This window comes from Podarcis cretensis (assembly GCF_951804945.1).
Source record: "Podarcis cretensis genome assembly, chromosome: 13".
In the NCBI taxonomy this organism is placed as follows: Eukaryota; Metazoa; Chordata; class Lepidosauria; order Squamata; family Lacertidae; genus Podarcis; species Podarcis cretensis.
The window spans coordinates 52808138-52824279 of NC_137182.1; the positions used below are offsets into that span (position 1 = coordinate 52808138).

General features: G+C 45.6%; 1 protein-coding gene and 1 long non-coding RNA gene across 3 annotated transcripts in view; one reads left to right on the top strand and one right to left on the bottom strand.

Annotated features, from left to right (window-relative positions):
* Positions 1–2220, bottom strand: part of EFNB3 (ephrin B3) — a 74643-nt gene extending 72423 nt beyond the window's left edge. Inside the window, exon 1 of one of the 2 annotated variants that reach the window (XM_079952101.1) lies at positions 987–2220. In XM_079952101.1, coding sequence (XP_079808227.1) covers positions 987–1105 — 119 coding nt within the window. In that variant the 5' untranslated portion in view covers positions 1106–2220. The remainder of the gene's footprint in view (positions 1–986) is intronic. The other variant, XM_079952100.1, reaches the window with a different exon arrangement.
* LOC307202372 overlaps positions 1–16142 on the top strand; it is a 359370-nt gene that overhangs the window by 257457 nt on the left and 85771 nt on the right. The gene's annotated exons all lie outside the window — the stretch shown is intronic.

Genomic DNA, 16142 nt, shown 5'->3' on the forward strand with positions numbered 1-16142 from the left:
CAAGTGCGCAGAAAATCTCTTGCAGCAGCTGGTTTGCAAAAAGGAAAAAAAAAGGCCATCACAGCAAGACATACAAGCTCATCATTCAATCTTTAGATTAAAAGATGAGCATGGTTTTTAAGTTATCCCCGGCGCACAGAGGGTGCAAACCCTCCTGGATTGCTGACATTCCATATTTAATTAGGGGAGTTCCACTGAAATTAACTTCCAGGAGCAAATGTGTTTTAGCATCAGGGTGTGAAGAACACAAAACACAGCTGACAACTCTTTGGTAGTGCTATTTTGCAGAGAGGGGAAGCTGGAACTTTCAAAACCCTGTGGAGCCAGGCATAAACCTCCCTAACTAAGCTGGAGTCAGTTATCAAAATAAACTCTTCAGGGCTAAGAGGGGAGGGAGAGAGAAGGAAACCACACTTTAAGGAGAGGAAGACACTGGAATCAAAACTTGCCTTACTCTGGATATACTGTATATATATATTTAAAACAAACAGCTCTTGATGCAAACCCAAGAATCAAATTCTCACCCAGTTGCAAGTCTTGTCCTCCTAACCCGGCCGGATGAAAACCCACAGGAGTAGGGAATGGACGATCCCGAAGTTTGCAAAAGGGGAATGTATTAAAAATGTGAAGGAGCTGGAGCGAAACTGGTGTGAAACTAGCCTTCTGTAGAAAGACTCCCTTGAAATCTGACCACCACAACTACCCGCACCAAAGCACAAGGGATATTGCATTTCCCTAGATTCCCTGGTTTTTGAGTCCAGGATTTTGCCAACTCCAGAATCCAAGTAAGATTTCATTTCTTTTTATAATAATAATAATGCACACATAGATTCCCTGTGCCCAAGTTCTACGCGCACACACCCCACCAGGAGAATTTGCACAGTGCAATACCCCCAACGCCATCCCAGCACACGACATACTTTGGACCCGGTGCGTAAGCAGGGAACACAACCCACAGATACACACACACACTCCAAAATACTTACTTTTTGTTCGAGGTGTTCCAATAGATTGGTTCCAAACTGAGCCCTTCTATAAACCAGAGTTCTAGCAGAGCGAACAGGAGACCTGTATAAAATCCAACCCATGAGATTCCTGGGGCCATTACTGCGAGAGAGGCACAACTCCTTTTTTTGTGGAGGAAGGGGGGGCACCAAATCCCCTTCAGTCTTTTTTCTCTCCCCCCCCCCTTTTCTCTCTTTCTTCTCCTTTGTTTTCTTTCTTTGACAATCTCTCTCTCTCTCGCGCACACACACAAAAATCCAAGAAGGCAAGAGCGAGACCGGGGCTAAAAGCGCAGACGCACGCAAAAGAGAATACTAATAATATTGTTATTTTGCATGTTTTAAAAAAAGAGATCGAGAGAGAAAGGGAGAGAGAGGTTTGTTTGTTTTTTTTTAAAAAAAGGATGGGTCTATCGAGGTCTGTCTAAATCCCCTCGGTCAGTAAAGTTTTATAAATCCTCGCCTTGGCACCAGCTTTTCGGCAGATCCGGAAAGTTTGAGGCGCCTGCTCAGATCCAGAGGAGAAGCTGGAGACAATAATCTGGGGAGAAAGAAACGCATCTTTTTTGGAGGGGGTGGGAAGGAAAGAAAGAAGGGGGAAAGGGGGGGGATCGGGGAGGGGGGGAAACACACACACACAGAGAAAGAGAGAGGCACACACACATACACACACACACACACACACACACCCCCAAGAATAACAACGCAGGAACGCAGGAGAAATCCTATCCACTTCGCCTTTTCCGGATTGTGCGCTGAGCTCCTTTGGTGCTGGAAGGCGCTGGGGGGGAAAGTGTGTGTTGCAAGATAGAAGAAAAGGGGGGCCAAAGGAAGAATTCATTTGCAACCAGTAGCCCCCTCTCCTTTTCCTCCTCCTCCTCTTCTTCCCTTTTTTTTGGAGAAATATTTTTTCCCTCTTGCTGCGCTTTTCTGCCTGCGTCGCCCCTTCCTCCGGCGCGCCTCCCTCCTTTGCGAAAAGCTCAGCAATGAATAACTCCAGCGATGAAGCCGAAATAATGGGAATAAGGAGAGAGGAGGGTGGGATTTTTTTTTCTTTTTGAGTGAGAGAGAGAGAGAGAGAGAAAAGGGAGGAGAGAAGAATTGGTGAATGTGAAATTCTGGAACGAAGAGACACTCTGAAACGCCAGGCAGGGGAGCCGGAGTCAGGAGATGAAAGAAGATATGGACTCCGGAATCCAATCTTGCACGTTGCCAATGCAAAAAAGAGAGAGAGAAAGAGAGAGTAAATACCTCCGGGGGGGGGTAGGAATAAAGGAGGGAGAAAGAGCAGGAAGGTGAAGAGAGAAAAATATGCCCCCGGAACGCCACAAAAAGACTCCTTTGAAGGAAGAGGAAACGTTTTGTTCCCCAGTTTCCACTCTCCACACCCCCCCAAAATCATCTCTCAAGGTGGAGATTTGCTAACACGTTTTCTTTTTACCCTTGCAGGGTTTTTTGGGGGGTGTATTTGCGTGGCTGCATTTAAAAAGTGGGAAATGGTAAAAAAATAAATTTTAAAAATCTAATGTTGTGGGTTTCCCCCCCCCCCTCTCCACCCCCAGGTGAATAGAATTGGAGGTAGATTAATGGAATTGCTGATTTGGAAGGAGTCAGCATAATTATATATAGAAATAGGAGTGGGGGGGGAGAGAGAGGAAGGTTGGCCAAATTTGGGCAAGGTTCAAGGAGGTGGGATGTTGCTGTCTCTGCACACACAGAGCAGGGGGCATTTGGTAAGCTGGCAACGTTGGGTATCGCCAAAGGGTGGCCCAGAGAGATGTGCCCCGCCGTGGGGTCAAATCGAGAGAGAAATTGGCACATTAGTGGGAACTGGGCTCAAGAACTTTTGTGTTCCCAAAACTCATCCAGAAAACAGCCCCTTTGACAGAAGAAGTTTTAGTTGAAAAGATCTGGAGATTCATTTCTGGAGATTCACCTGGAGTACTGTGTCCAGTTCTGGGCACCACAGTTCAAGAAAGACACTGACAAACTGGAACGTGTCCAGAGAAGGGCAACCAAAATGGTCAAAGGCCTGGAAACGATGCCTTATGAGGAACGGCAACGGGAGCTGGGCATGTTTAGCCTGGAGAAGAGGAGGTTAAGGGGTGATATGATAGCCATGTTCAAATATATAAAAGGATGTCACATAGAGGAGGGAGAAAGGTAGTTTTCTGCTGCTCCAGAGAAGCGGACACGGAGTAATGGTTCCAAACTACAAGAAAGAAGATTCCACCTAAACATTAGGAAGAACTTCCTGACAGTAAGAGCTGTTTGACAGTGGAATTTGCTGCCAAGGAGTGTGGTGGAGTCTCCTTCTTTGGAGGTCTTTAAGCAGAGGCTTGACAACCATATGTCAGGAGTGCTCTGATGGTGTTTCCTGCTTGGCAGGGGGTTGGACTCGATGGCCCTTGTGGTCTCTTCTAACTCTAGGATTCTATGATTTCCACAGAGAGCCACAGAAGGGCACACAGATTCAGTTTGTTTTAATTTCGAAGGAAAACAGCCCCGGAGAACCCAGCATTCAACAGGGGCAGCTTTCCCCTTCTCTGCATGCCTGGGGGGGAGGGAGCCACACCTGTTGAATTTTGGCCTGTCCGGCAGCTATCCTCCTCCAGATTGCAAGAACGCTGTGGAGGACGACAGGCCCAGAGAGGCAAAGCTTGCTTCGAAACCGAGCTGCTGCTGCAAACAAAGCCAGTTGTACAGTAGCACAACTGACAGGTTATTAAATAAAAATAACAGATCAACTGACAAAGGTCTCAGTTGCAAACAATGTGTTGTGGTGTCGGTTGTGCAAGATGGAAGAGGCAGCACTCTCAGATGAAGAGATCTGTGATACCAGCAACTCACACACTCCTGTGCCAACTGAACTCGGTTCGATAAAAGGGAGGAGGGCGTTGTTTTTGTTTTGCGTGTTTTCTAGTTTCACAGAGTTTTTCTCCGGAAAGATAAGAAGTCTTACGAGTCTAAGTGGTACGAGTGAAGCCATCTTGGTGAAATTCCAAAATGTTCCACGGAACTAACCTCACACTCTCCTTAAGTGACAGCAGAGGCCTAGCTGGGGGACCCAAACCAATAATTACAGAGGCTAATGTGCCTTTGAGCATATACAGAGTACTTTCCCCGTCTGCACCGGGAAACCACAGCCTGATAATCCCGGAACCTGTTAAGAAACGGAAAGCCTTATGGGTGAGAGCGAATGACTTGTGAGAAATCCTTTGTTTCCGAGCTCAAAGCACTGCAAAAATCCCAAGCCAGTGAGAAGGCCCGCTTTTTATTAGCCCTCGGGCTTCCTCCACAGGGCTAACAAATACAAAAGGAATTCGCCTTATCTCCTCATCACTCACAATAATTAACCTGTGGAACCTCCTACCACAAGATGTTACAAAACACCACTAAACTAGACCTTAAGAACAACTAAACAAGCATCAAGGTGGTAACTCTGGCTGGGTAGGATATAAATAAATTTTTTTTACATATTTATATAACTCCACTACCAGCTTCGAACCAAAACAGCCAATGTGGCTTCATTCTCAGAATATACCTCGCCGTTTTTCTTTTGGTTTTAAGATGGAATATTGCAAAGCAGAAGAGCTCTTAACATTTTGACCCCTGCTTTCTATATTTCTAAAAAAACTTCTGGTCCTCAGTACGGAAGCAAGAAACTAGGTCCGCCTTCAGAACCTACTTAGGGTTCCTCGAGTCTGGGGTTTTTAATGGTTTTGCGATGCTTCCACAAAGCTACTCTATTATTGCCATCTGGAGGGCCAACTCGTGTGCAGCAGCAAAGGGGGGAAAACTGGAACATTTCTGGGATGAAAAAATTATCGATTTTCAGGAGGAAGCTACAGCACAAACACCAGTACAGTGGTACCTCAGGTTAAGTACTTAATTTGTTCTGGAGGTCTGTTCTTAACCTGAAACTGTTCTTAACCTGAAGCACCACTTTAGCTAATGGGGCCTCCTGCTGCTGCCGCACTGCCGGAGCACGATTTCTGTTCTCATCCTGAAGCAAAGTTCTTAACCTGAGGTAATATTTCTGGGTTAGCGGAGTCTGTAACCTGAAGCGTATGTAACCTGAGGTACCACTGTACAGCCACCCCAGAACTTTTGCAGACACAAACAGTATTGAAAACGGGAGGGCATATAACTGCCCTGATACCATCATGAAAACAAATAATCACAAAGGCATGATAAAATTGATTCTCAGAGGAGCCCCTGGGCTCTGCGATCATCAGATGGACACCTATATTGTACAAGGCACCTGTAGAGGTACGTGAAAAGGAAAACAAGCCCACCTGGGCAAGACTTAGGGTAGCTTTCTTGTCCGCAACCAGTGAAGAAGGTGCAAAGAGGAACGGAAGGGGCCACTCATTTCCCACAAGAAGTCCGTGCCTTCTTAAAGTTATTTTGCTTCCATGAGGGGTGGGGGGCCTAACCCAGTTCAGAAGACCAGAAAGTGTGCACAGGAGGGCGACCAAGACGATCGAGGGTCTGGAAGCCAAGCCTTGCGAGGAACAGTCGAGGCAGACAGAGAGGAGCCATCTTCAAATATCTAAAGACCTGGAGGAAGGGGCAAGCTTGCTTTCTCCTGCTCCAGAGGGCAGGACCCGAACCCGTGGCTTCAAGGAAAGAGGTTCCGACTCAACATCTGGCAGCAAGAGCCGTCCGACAGTGGAACGGACTCCCTCGGGAGATGGACTCTCATCCTTTGGGAGGATTTTAAGTGCAGGTGGGGCGGCCATTTCTCAGGGATGCTTGAGATGAGATTCCTGCATCGCAGGGGGTTGGACTAGATGGCCGCCAGGGTCCCAACTCTGTGAAAGAAAAGAAGCTCAGGCAACATTCAACTTTCTGGACTGCAGGACAAGCTGTCCCTAGATGAAAACCTTCGAAAACATGACTTGAGGTTTATTTTATTTATTATATATATATATATATATATATATATATATATATATATATATATATATTAATCAAAGATTTAAACAAAACATATTATCCAAAAACATGTCATCCTTAATTTCCACCCCCATTTTCCTCCCTTCCCCCACCCTCCCACACAAAACCCACTTCCCTCAGTTCCAGTCTTTGGTTTCTCGGTGAATGCTCTTCTCTGCATGTTACAAAGTTGTATAAATCCTTAAATTGTTTAACTAATGATTGTCAATAAAAAGTTTGTGAATGTTTATTCAAAACTTGCCAAGGAGTCCAATTCACTTCGTTGCATCTTCAAATACTTTGTCAAGGGTTCCCATTCCTCTTTAAAGTCACAGTTATCCTTGTCCCGCAGCTTATGTGTCAATTTTGCCAGCTCTGCATAGTCCATCAATTTTTCTTGCCATGATTCTTTAGTTGGGGTTTCTTCAGTCTTCCATCCTTCTGCTATTAGGACTCTCGCCGCTGTTGTCGCATACAATAAGATGTTTTTCAGCTTTTTTGGCAGGTCTTTCCCTGCAATCCCTAACAAAAACGCTTCAGGTTTTTAAACAAATGTTAAGTGGAACATTTTCTTCAATTCATTGTATGTCATTTCCCCCAAAAATTTAATTACCGTATTTTTCACTCTATAAGACGCACCAGACCATAAGACGCACCTAGTTTTTGGAGGAAGAAAACAAGAAAAAAAATATTCTGAATCTCAGAAGCCAGAACAACAAAAGGGATGGATCGCTGTGCAGCGAAAGCAGCGATCCCTCTTGCTGTTCTGGCTTCTGGGATAGTTGCGCAGCCTGCATTCGCTCCATAAGACACACACACATTTCCCCTTACTTTTTAGGAGGGAAAATTTGAGTCTTATAGAGCAAAAAATACGGTACATTACAATCCCACCACATATGATAAAATGTCCCCTGAGGTTTAAATCTATAGGCAAAAGCTGGAGAAGATTTGTGCTGCTCCCATTCTTGACCCAGAAGATGGACAGGCTGACGTCAACACCTGCCTGCTCCATTTTCCAGGTGTTCTGCTTGTTCTTCCTTTCGGAGGTGTGGAAAGGCTCAAGCCGTTTGCATCACCTCCGTGGACTTTCCCCTACACACACACACGCCCTCCTAAATATATAAGCAGCTCATTTGAGCCACTCCTTGGGAACCAGACTTTCGTACAAGAATGTGCACACCTTACACTTCTAGCATCCGACACGGCAAGCTGCGGAAACCGTGCAAGTTAAGCAAATTTGCACCTCTGCTTATTGGGCGCAATCTGATGGGCTTCCTTGCTGGTCAGGCAAGGAGGAAAGAGGGACGGAAGAATTCCTCCCCTCCACCATCCCGAAAATATCTGGGAACCTTCCAGCTGCCACCCCTTCCCCTTAGTCTACCTCGTGAGGTTGCCGCAGGCAAAGGGTTCACGCAATTTCAGTTCATTTTAGAATCATGAGGGCTAGTAGGCTCGCGTTTGCATTGTTGCAGCATGACTCTAACCTGCTTGAGTTTGTGGTCTGTTTTTTCTAAAAAAGGAACAATTGTGAGGGGAGAAGGAAAAATATTGGTCAAGATGCCTAATTCTGCAAAAGCCCTGTTTTGGTTTTTCCCCCCGCAGGAAAAACGGTTGTTTTTCGCAGTGGTTTCAGGGGGTCGGAGTTTCTTATGAAAAGGGATCTCTCTGTTAGAAGTCCAGTTGCAAAGGACGACTTTCCTCTCCGCTCCCAGTCTTCCCTGCCCCCCAGGAAAAGAAAATTGAGTTTGTTCTAACAGGGCGCTCTCAGTTCACGGGTGGCAGTGAGACTCCAACAGGCCATGTGAACAGAGTGTGTGCCTCTTAAAATATCCCCCCAGAATCATCTGCACCGTCCAGGACAATGGATGTGGAAAGTATTCCCTGAAGGCCTACATTTTGGAAAACCAATCCTCAGATTGGGGAAGCCTCAAAATCAATATTTCTGATGGGCAGGTCTGGGCCTCTATCCCTCCAAAAGGACCCAATATATTGCCTGCGTACACAAGCAGTGCAAGACTCTCAAAGTTGTGGGTTCGAATCCCACGTTGGGCAAAAGATTTCTGTATTGCAGGGGGCTGGACTAGATGACTCTAGCGGTCCCTTCCTGCTCTACAATTCTATGATTCTATGCTGCCTTAGGGACGCGGGTGGCGCTGTGGGTTAAACCACAGAGCCTAGGACTTGCCTATCAGAAGGTCGGTGGTTCGAATCCCCAGGACGGGGTGAGCTCCCGTTCTTTGGTCCCTGCTCCTGCCAACCTAGCAGCTCAAAAGCACATCAAAGTGCAAGTAGATAAATAGGTACCACTCCAGCGGGAAGGTAAATGGCGTTTCCGTGCGCTGCTCTGGTTCGCCAGAAGCGGCTTAGTCCTGCTGGCCACATGACCCGGAAGCTGTACGCCGGCTCCCTCGGCCAGTAAAGCGAGATGAGCACCGCAACCCCAGAGTCGGTCATGACTGGACCTAATGGTCAGGGATCCCTTTACCTTTACCTTTATGCTGCCTTAAGCGAAGTTTCTAGCCCTCATGGAAAATCCGAGGGCGAGAGGAAGCGAAAGGGGACAGCAGTGTGGGGAAGGGAGGTGATGTTGACCCGCCCAGAGCTCTTGAGACAAGGTAGGATAAAATAAACGAGATCTTTTAAAAAACCTCTTATTTAAAGGGAATTTGGTGCCTGTTTAGGTTAGGTCGTTCAGAAAATGTGGCCAGGGATTTTTCAATGGGGTTGTTTAAGGAGACAGTACTGCAAAGGTGTATTAGCTTTGGGGGGGGGGCTGGGGGGCAGGGGGAAGAGAACAGAGAGTTGCAAGTCCTCAACACACACACAAAAACACAACCACACAAAACTCCACACACAGAGTGTCCTGACCTCCACTTTGTAGGGAATCAAGGTGAGCAAAGTTCAAGTAGCAAAAGAGCACCATCTAGAGGCGAGGAAGCGAAAGGACACCAGGAACAAAGATACCACAGGATTAAACAGCAGTATTATAATGATTTAATCATATGTGCTGTAATATGTTTTTGAGGCTTGTCTACTCCTTCCTTCCTTCCTTCCTTCCTTCCTTTTGTTGTAACCTCTATTTCTATGACCAGTAAAACCTGGTGATATTCAGAATTAAACTCAGCTCAGATCATAGCTGTCAACTTTCCCCCTTTCTTGCGAGGAATCCTATTCGGAATAAGGGAAGTCCCTTTTAAAAAAGGGAAACGTTGACAGCTATGGCTCAGACCTGTAAATGGACTTTTAACCGAGACCTCTGTTCATAAGAAGCCCCTGAAACAACTGCAAAAACCAATAGGCTTTTCCTGAGGGGAAAAAATGGGGCTTTGACCATGCGCAGAGTGGAATTGGCTCGTCTCCACACACTCCAAAAAAAAAAACACCTTTTCTGCTCAGTCCATGAGGTGTTCTTATTGCAGGAATCCTTTATCACATGCAACGGATGGAACTGACACCCACGTTCACCCCAGCTGCAGATTCAAAACCGCCCCTAATAGCAACACACTCTCTCTATATATATATATATCTGTATATATAAATATATATACATATCTCAAAGGCAGGACTCCAAGAAATCTAAAATTGCAATGAAATCAAAGGTGGGAGCAGGAGTTCAGGGGTCTCTGGGATTTGCCTAAGTGGGAACCTGGCTTTAAGGGTCATCTAATAATTAATAATAATAATAATAATAATAATAATAATAATAATAATAATTTATTTATACCCCGCCCTCCCCAGCCAAGACTGGGCTCAGGGCGGCTAACATCAGATATAAAACAATTGATTAAGACACAATTTAAAAACAAGATTAAAATACAACATTAAAATGCAGCCTCCCTTCAGTGGAACTCAATCAAAAACTTTTTGCAGGATAAAAACATCAAGTCTTCACCAAGGCTAACTATCCAGACTGGTCCTACATGGGCCAGAAAAAAGCCAGCGAAGTCCCCAAATAGGAGTTCCATCACAGAAGGAAAAAGGAAAGAGAGGGAGGGGATCAAGTTGATTCCAAGCCAAAGACCAGGCGGAACAACACTGTCTTACAGGCCCTGCGGAAAGAAATCAGATCATGCAGGTCCCTGGTCTCATGAGGCAGAGTGTTCCACCAAGTCGGGGTCAGTGTTGAAAAGTCCCTGCCTCTGGTTGAGGCTAATCTGACTTCCTTAGGACCCGGGACCACTAGGGTGTTGCTATCCCCCCCCCCCCTTCTTTACAAGACTGTGTATTTCATTGAAATCATTTATATTTTAAACACCTTACAATTTAACTTAAAGTATCAAATAAAGAATGACAGAGTATCAAAACATTACAGTTGTTGTTTAGTCGTGTCTGCCTCTTTGTGACCCCCTGGACCAGAGCACGCCAGGCACTCCTGTCTTCCACTGCCTCCTGCAGTTTGGTCAAACTCATGCTGGCAGCTTTGAGAACACTGTCCCACCATCTCGTCCTCCGTCGTCCGCTTCTCCTTGCGCCCTCCATCTTTCCCAACATCAGGGTCTTTTCCAGGGAGTCTTCTCTTCTCCTGAGGTGGCCAAAGTCTTGGAGCCTCAGCTTCAGGATCTGTCCTTCCAGTGAGCACTCAGGGCTGATTTCCTTAAAAATGGATGCGTTTGATCTTCTTGCAGTCCATGGGACTCTCAAGAGTCTCCTCCAGCACCATAATTCAAAAGCATCAATTCTTCGGCGATCAGCCTTCTTTATGGTCCAGCTTTCACTTCCATACATCACTACTGGGAAAACCAGAGCTTTAACTATACGGACCTTTGTTGGCAAGGTGATGTCTCTACTTTTTAAGATGCTGTCTAGGTTTGTCATTGCTTTTCTCCCAAGAAGCAGGCGTCTTTTAATTTTGTGGCTGCTGTCACCATCTGCAGTGATCATGGAGCCCAAGAAAGTAAAATCTCTCACTGCCTCCATTTCTTCCCCTTCTTGCTATTTATGGACCTTAAGGTCCTCTGAAGGGCATACAGGGAGAGGCGGTCCCGTAAATACGAGGGTCCTTCAATGCAGGAATTACGAGCGAGATCCCTTCGCAGCACACCTTGCGGGGCTAAGAAACATCAGTCCCTGTTTATGCTGCGTGAGTCACGGGCTGCTTTTGAACCAGGGTCCCACCCTTGGAACACGTGGATAAGATACATGTGCTTCTGAACATACACAGAGTGCACCTCCCTCTCCGCCAGACCCGAGCCACACCTACCAAGAGTTGCAAAGCAGCAATTCTCCTGCTGGTACCCTAGCTTGGCAAAGGTTTCTATCCCCCCCACCCCAATATAATTTTTATTGAATTTCCAATTTTTTTAAAAAAACAAAGGTTTCTTGAACGCGAGAAAAGCCTACCAAACACTGGGCCTGAAATCCGCCCCGTTTTCAGAAATCCTCTCCTCTCTCTCTCTCTCTTTCTCTCCCTCTCTTGTCAACCGAGCTCTGACCATTGGGCTCCACTTCCCCTCCACCTGGAAAGATAATAACCGGGAAAGATAATAACTTTGTCCTTTACCTGGGCTCCCCTTAGGAAGCCTGGGCATTTGAATGCAAATAGCCAATGAATATGCTCACACAGCCTGGGCCGGCAAGGCTCCCTGCTGGCTGCCCAGAGTCGAAGACTAAAACCTTCGGGTCCCCACTGGGGAGACAAGCCCCCCTCCCAAGAAACAGAGACACACGCACAGCCGGTCCTCCTCCCTCTGGACCGAGACAGATTCCTGATGGAGAGCAGAAGAGGCGAAGGCAGGTGGCGGAAAAGAATGTTTAATACATTTGTCTGCATGCTGAGCAGGGCTGGGCAAGAACAGAGAGAGAATCGCTTAGAAGGAGACAGGTGGGCATAGGGAAAGCCTGCAGGATCAGGCCAGTGTTTCAGCATCCTGTTCTCACAGTGGCCAGTCAGATTCCCCCAAAGGAAAGCTGCAATCAGGATTCGAACTCAAGACCCATCTCTTTTTTCCCTCTCTCTTTCTCTCTTTCTTTGCAACAGGTATTCTGAAACATTGTCGCCTCCAACTTTCAGAGGCAAACGGCTTTCTTTTCTCATCCCCGAATCTTCCAGCATTTGCCCCGTGGAAGGCCCTCCCATCAGATGTCAAAGAAATAAACAGCGACCTGACATTTAGAAGACATCTGAAGGCAGGCCTGTTGAGGGAAGTTTTTAATGACTGATGTTTTAATGTATTTTTAATCTCTTGTTGGAAGCCGCCCAGAGTGGCTGGGGAAACCCAGCCAGATGGGTGGGGTGTAAATATATTATTATTATTATTCATTGGATGTTCACGGGTTCCAGCGCTATGAGAGAGGGAGAAAAACTTTTCACTGTCTCCGTGCCATGTACAGTTTTACAAATTTGGAGGTGATCTCTGAAACAAACAGGGGAAAGAGTATTTTGAATTCTTTTCCCTGCCTTCAGGGCGTCAAGCCCTCAACATATTCTCAGGTTCTGTTTGATAAAAAAATCTTTGCAACAGCCTGACAAGGTAGGCCAGGATTGCGATAATTTCCAACCGTGTTCACATTCTCTTGCAACAAAACATACAGAGCACTGCTTTCAGCAATAATTTTTTCGTCCATCTCTCTGGCTCTTAGAGATGCACACGCCTTTAACACTTCCAATTAGCTTAGATAGTTTATGCAGGATATATGCAACTGTGCTTCCTTTGCGTATGTCTGCCTCCCGTCAGCGCTGAAGCCCCACCCTCTCAATCTGCATTGCTCCAGCGCCTTAAGATTTCCTTTAAATCAGAACCGGTGAAGGCGGTGAAGGTCCTGTGTGAGTGTCTGGAGGCGGTTGGAGGATGGATGGCAGCTAACAGATTGAGGTTGAATCCTGACAAGACCGAAGTACTGTTTTGGGGGGACAGGGGGCGGGCGGGTGTGGGGGACTCCCTGGTCCTGAATGGGGTAACTGTGCCGCTGAAGGACCAGGTGCGCAGCCTGGGAGTCATTTTGGACTCACAGCTGTCCATGGAGGCTCAGGTCAGTTCTGTATCCAGGGCAGCTGTCTACCAGCTCCACCTGGTACGCAGGATGAGACCCTCCCTGCCCGCAGACTGTCTCGCCAGAGTGGTGCATGCTCTAGTTATCTCCCGCTTGGACTACTGCCATGCGCTCTACGTGGGGCTACCTTTGAAGGTGACCTGGAAACTGCAATTAATCCAGAATGCGGCAGCTAGGCTGGTGACTGGGAGTGGCCGCCGGGACCACATAACACCGGTCCTGAGAGATCTGCATTGGCTCCCAGGACGTTTCTGAGCACAATTCAAAGTGTTGGTGCTGACCTTGAAAGCCCTAAACGGCCTCGGTCCTGTATACCGGAAGGAGCATCTCCCCCCCATTGTTCAGCCCGGACACTGAGATCCAGCGCCGAGGGCCCTCTGGCGGTTCCCTCATTGCAAGAAGTGAGGTTACAGGGACATAGGGCCTTCTCAGTGGTGGTGCCCACCCTGTGGAACACCCTCCCATCAGATGTGAAGGAAATAAGCAGCTATCCTATCTTTAAAAGACATCTGAAGGCAGCTCTGTTTAGGGAAGTTTTTCATATTTAACGCTGTACTGTACTGTTTTTAACATTTGATTGGGAGCCGCCCAGAGTGGCTGGGGAAACTCAGCCAGATGGGTGGGGTATAAATAATAAATTATTATTATTATTTCATGGCTGTCCTGTACATTTGCATCACAAGAAACAACTGCCACCAGGGTGTTGAATTCTGCGCTTATACCAAGTTTCACATTTGTGTGGGACACGCATACGGCCCTCTTTATGATTCTCTGTACTGTTGGGGTCCGTGCCCTGAGCCTTTTGAGCAGACTTCAAAATGAATAAATAAACTTTTCAGAGCAAATCGAAGCCCATATCTTTCATTCAGACCAACCTGTGTTTAAAACGATGCAAGCTTTCAGATCATACAGAAATCTCCTGTTTTTATCCATAAGCTGCCTTGAGTTTCAGGGGAGAAAGTTGGGATGGTAATAATAGTAACAGTAACAGTAATAGTAATAGTAATAATAATAGTAATAATAGTAATAATAATAGTAATAGTAATAATAGTAACAGTAATAATAGTAATAATAGTAATAGTAGTAATAGTAATAATAATAATAACAACAGTAATAGTAATAGTAATAGTAGTAATAATAATAGTAATAATAGTAATAGTAATAATAGTAATAGTAATAGTAATAGTAATAGTAGTAATAGTAATAATAGTAATAGTAATAGTAATAATAATAATAATAATAGTAATAGTAGTAATAATAATAATAATAGTAATATTAATAATAGTAATAGTAACAGTAATAGTAATAGTAATAGTAATAATAAAGATAGATAGATAGATACAGACAGACAGACAGATAGATAGATCTAGATAAACAAACAAACGAATGAATAAAGGTGGAATACAGTGGTACCTTGGTTCTCAAACGCCTTGGTTCTCAAACAACTTGGAACCCAAACACTGCAAACCCGGAAGTGTGTGTTCTGGTTTGTGAAGTTTCTTCGGAAGCCGAACATGCTCCGTTTTGAGTGTTACACTTCCAATTTGAGTGCCACACTTCAGTTTTGAGTGTCACACTGCGCTCTGTCTGTTTTCGCTATTTATTTTGCATTTTGGGGCTCTTTTTTATTATTTTTGTGACTATGTGGAACCCAGTTCAGCTACCGATTGATTGATTGATTGATTGATTGATTGTGTGACTGCAGTACACTGTTTATTGCTTTCATTTTATGGATCAGTGGTCTCGTTAGATAGTAAAATCCATGTTAAATTGCTGTTTTGGGGGGTTGCTTTTAAAAGTCTGGAACGGATTAATCCGTTTTGCGTTACTTTCTATGGGAAAGCGCGCCTTGGTTTTGGAACGTGCTTTGGTTTTGGAACGGACTTCTGGAACGGATGAAGTTTGAGAACCAAGGGATGATCTTAGCGCTCTCCACATCGCCCCATGCAGAGACCAGGCAAGAATCTCCTGTGCTTAAGAACGAGGCTGCAGATTTAAGGTGTTGTGTTGGAAAAGGAAAATCCTGTTGGGATATCTGCAAGCAACCATCAAAATAACAGATTAGCTGGCGCTGTGCTCAGCGCACAATGCACAAAACCCAGGCACCTAGTGTGGCATGAACACAAAACAGGATGACATGGCATTCAGAACACCCCAAGTCCAATCCCATCTCCGGTTATGAGGATCCATTTATAAGAATCAGTTGAGGTGCCTCGGTCGGCAGAGTAGGAGACTCTCAACCTCGGGGCCATGGGTTCAAATTCCACGTCGAGCAAGCATTGCAGGGGGTTGGACTAGATGACCCTCAGGGACCCTTCCGACTTTGCCATTCTATGATTCGGTGATAAGCAGGGGAAGCCAAAGACCTTTCTTCCTCTGCTAAGTTAACTTTTGATAGGAGGAAGGTGGAGGGTACAGGAGCTAGGAGGTCCCAAATCACCCCGTTTGTGACTGCATCCTGGGTAGAGAGAAGTTTTCCTCCCTCTCTCCTAACACTAGAACTCCAACGAAGCTGAAGGTTGGGAGATTCAGGAAAGAAAGTCCTTTTTTCGCAGACTATGGAACTCCCTGCCACTTGAGGCAGTGATGGTCACCAACTTAGATGGCTTTAAAAGAGGATTAGACAAAGTAATGGCTGTTCTTAAATGATAAGGACGTTGGGTTATTTGCCTTGCACGTTGTGCGTTTTGTGGGGTGAAACATACAACTGCAGAGAAGGGATCGAAACGCCCAAGTAGCTTTCAAAGAACCTTATTTCTGTGACGTGAGGGTGTATATTGCATTTTGATCCTGAAACAATGGCTCGTCTATCAGTTTTACAGGTGGCAGGGAGACGGAATTATATATCGGATGAAATATGGGACGTCTTGCCCTGTTGTATTAAAACAGTTGCAATCGTTACATGAGGAAAGCACTTTTTGCTTTGTTTTTCCAGTCCCAAGGGAAAGAAACAGCGAACCACCAAAGAACAAAACCGGAAGGAGACGTAACTGGAGCGATTTTGGATTCCCCCAGAGCTCAAGGGTGCCTTTAAAAGCAAAATAGAAAGTTTCTCTATGCCAGATCAACCACAAACACAAAAGTAAGGATCTCCAGGTAAAGTCAACTGGGCCCGTAAACAGTGTAGGAAGTACTCCGTGTAACTGACAGAAATAACAATACAATATAGTGCAGCGATGGAAACACTGACAGACCTTGTCAACAGCT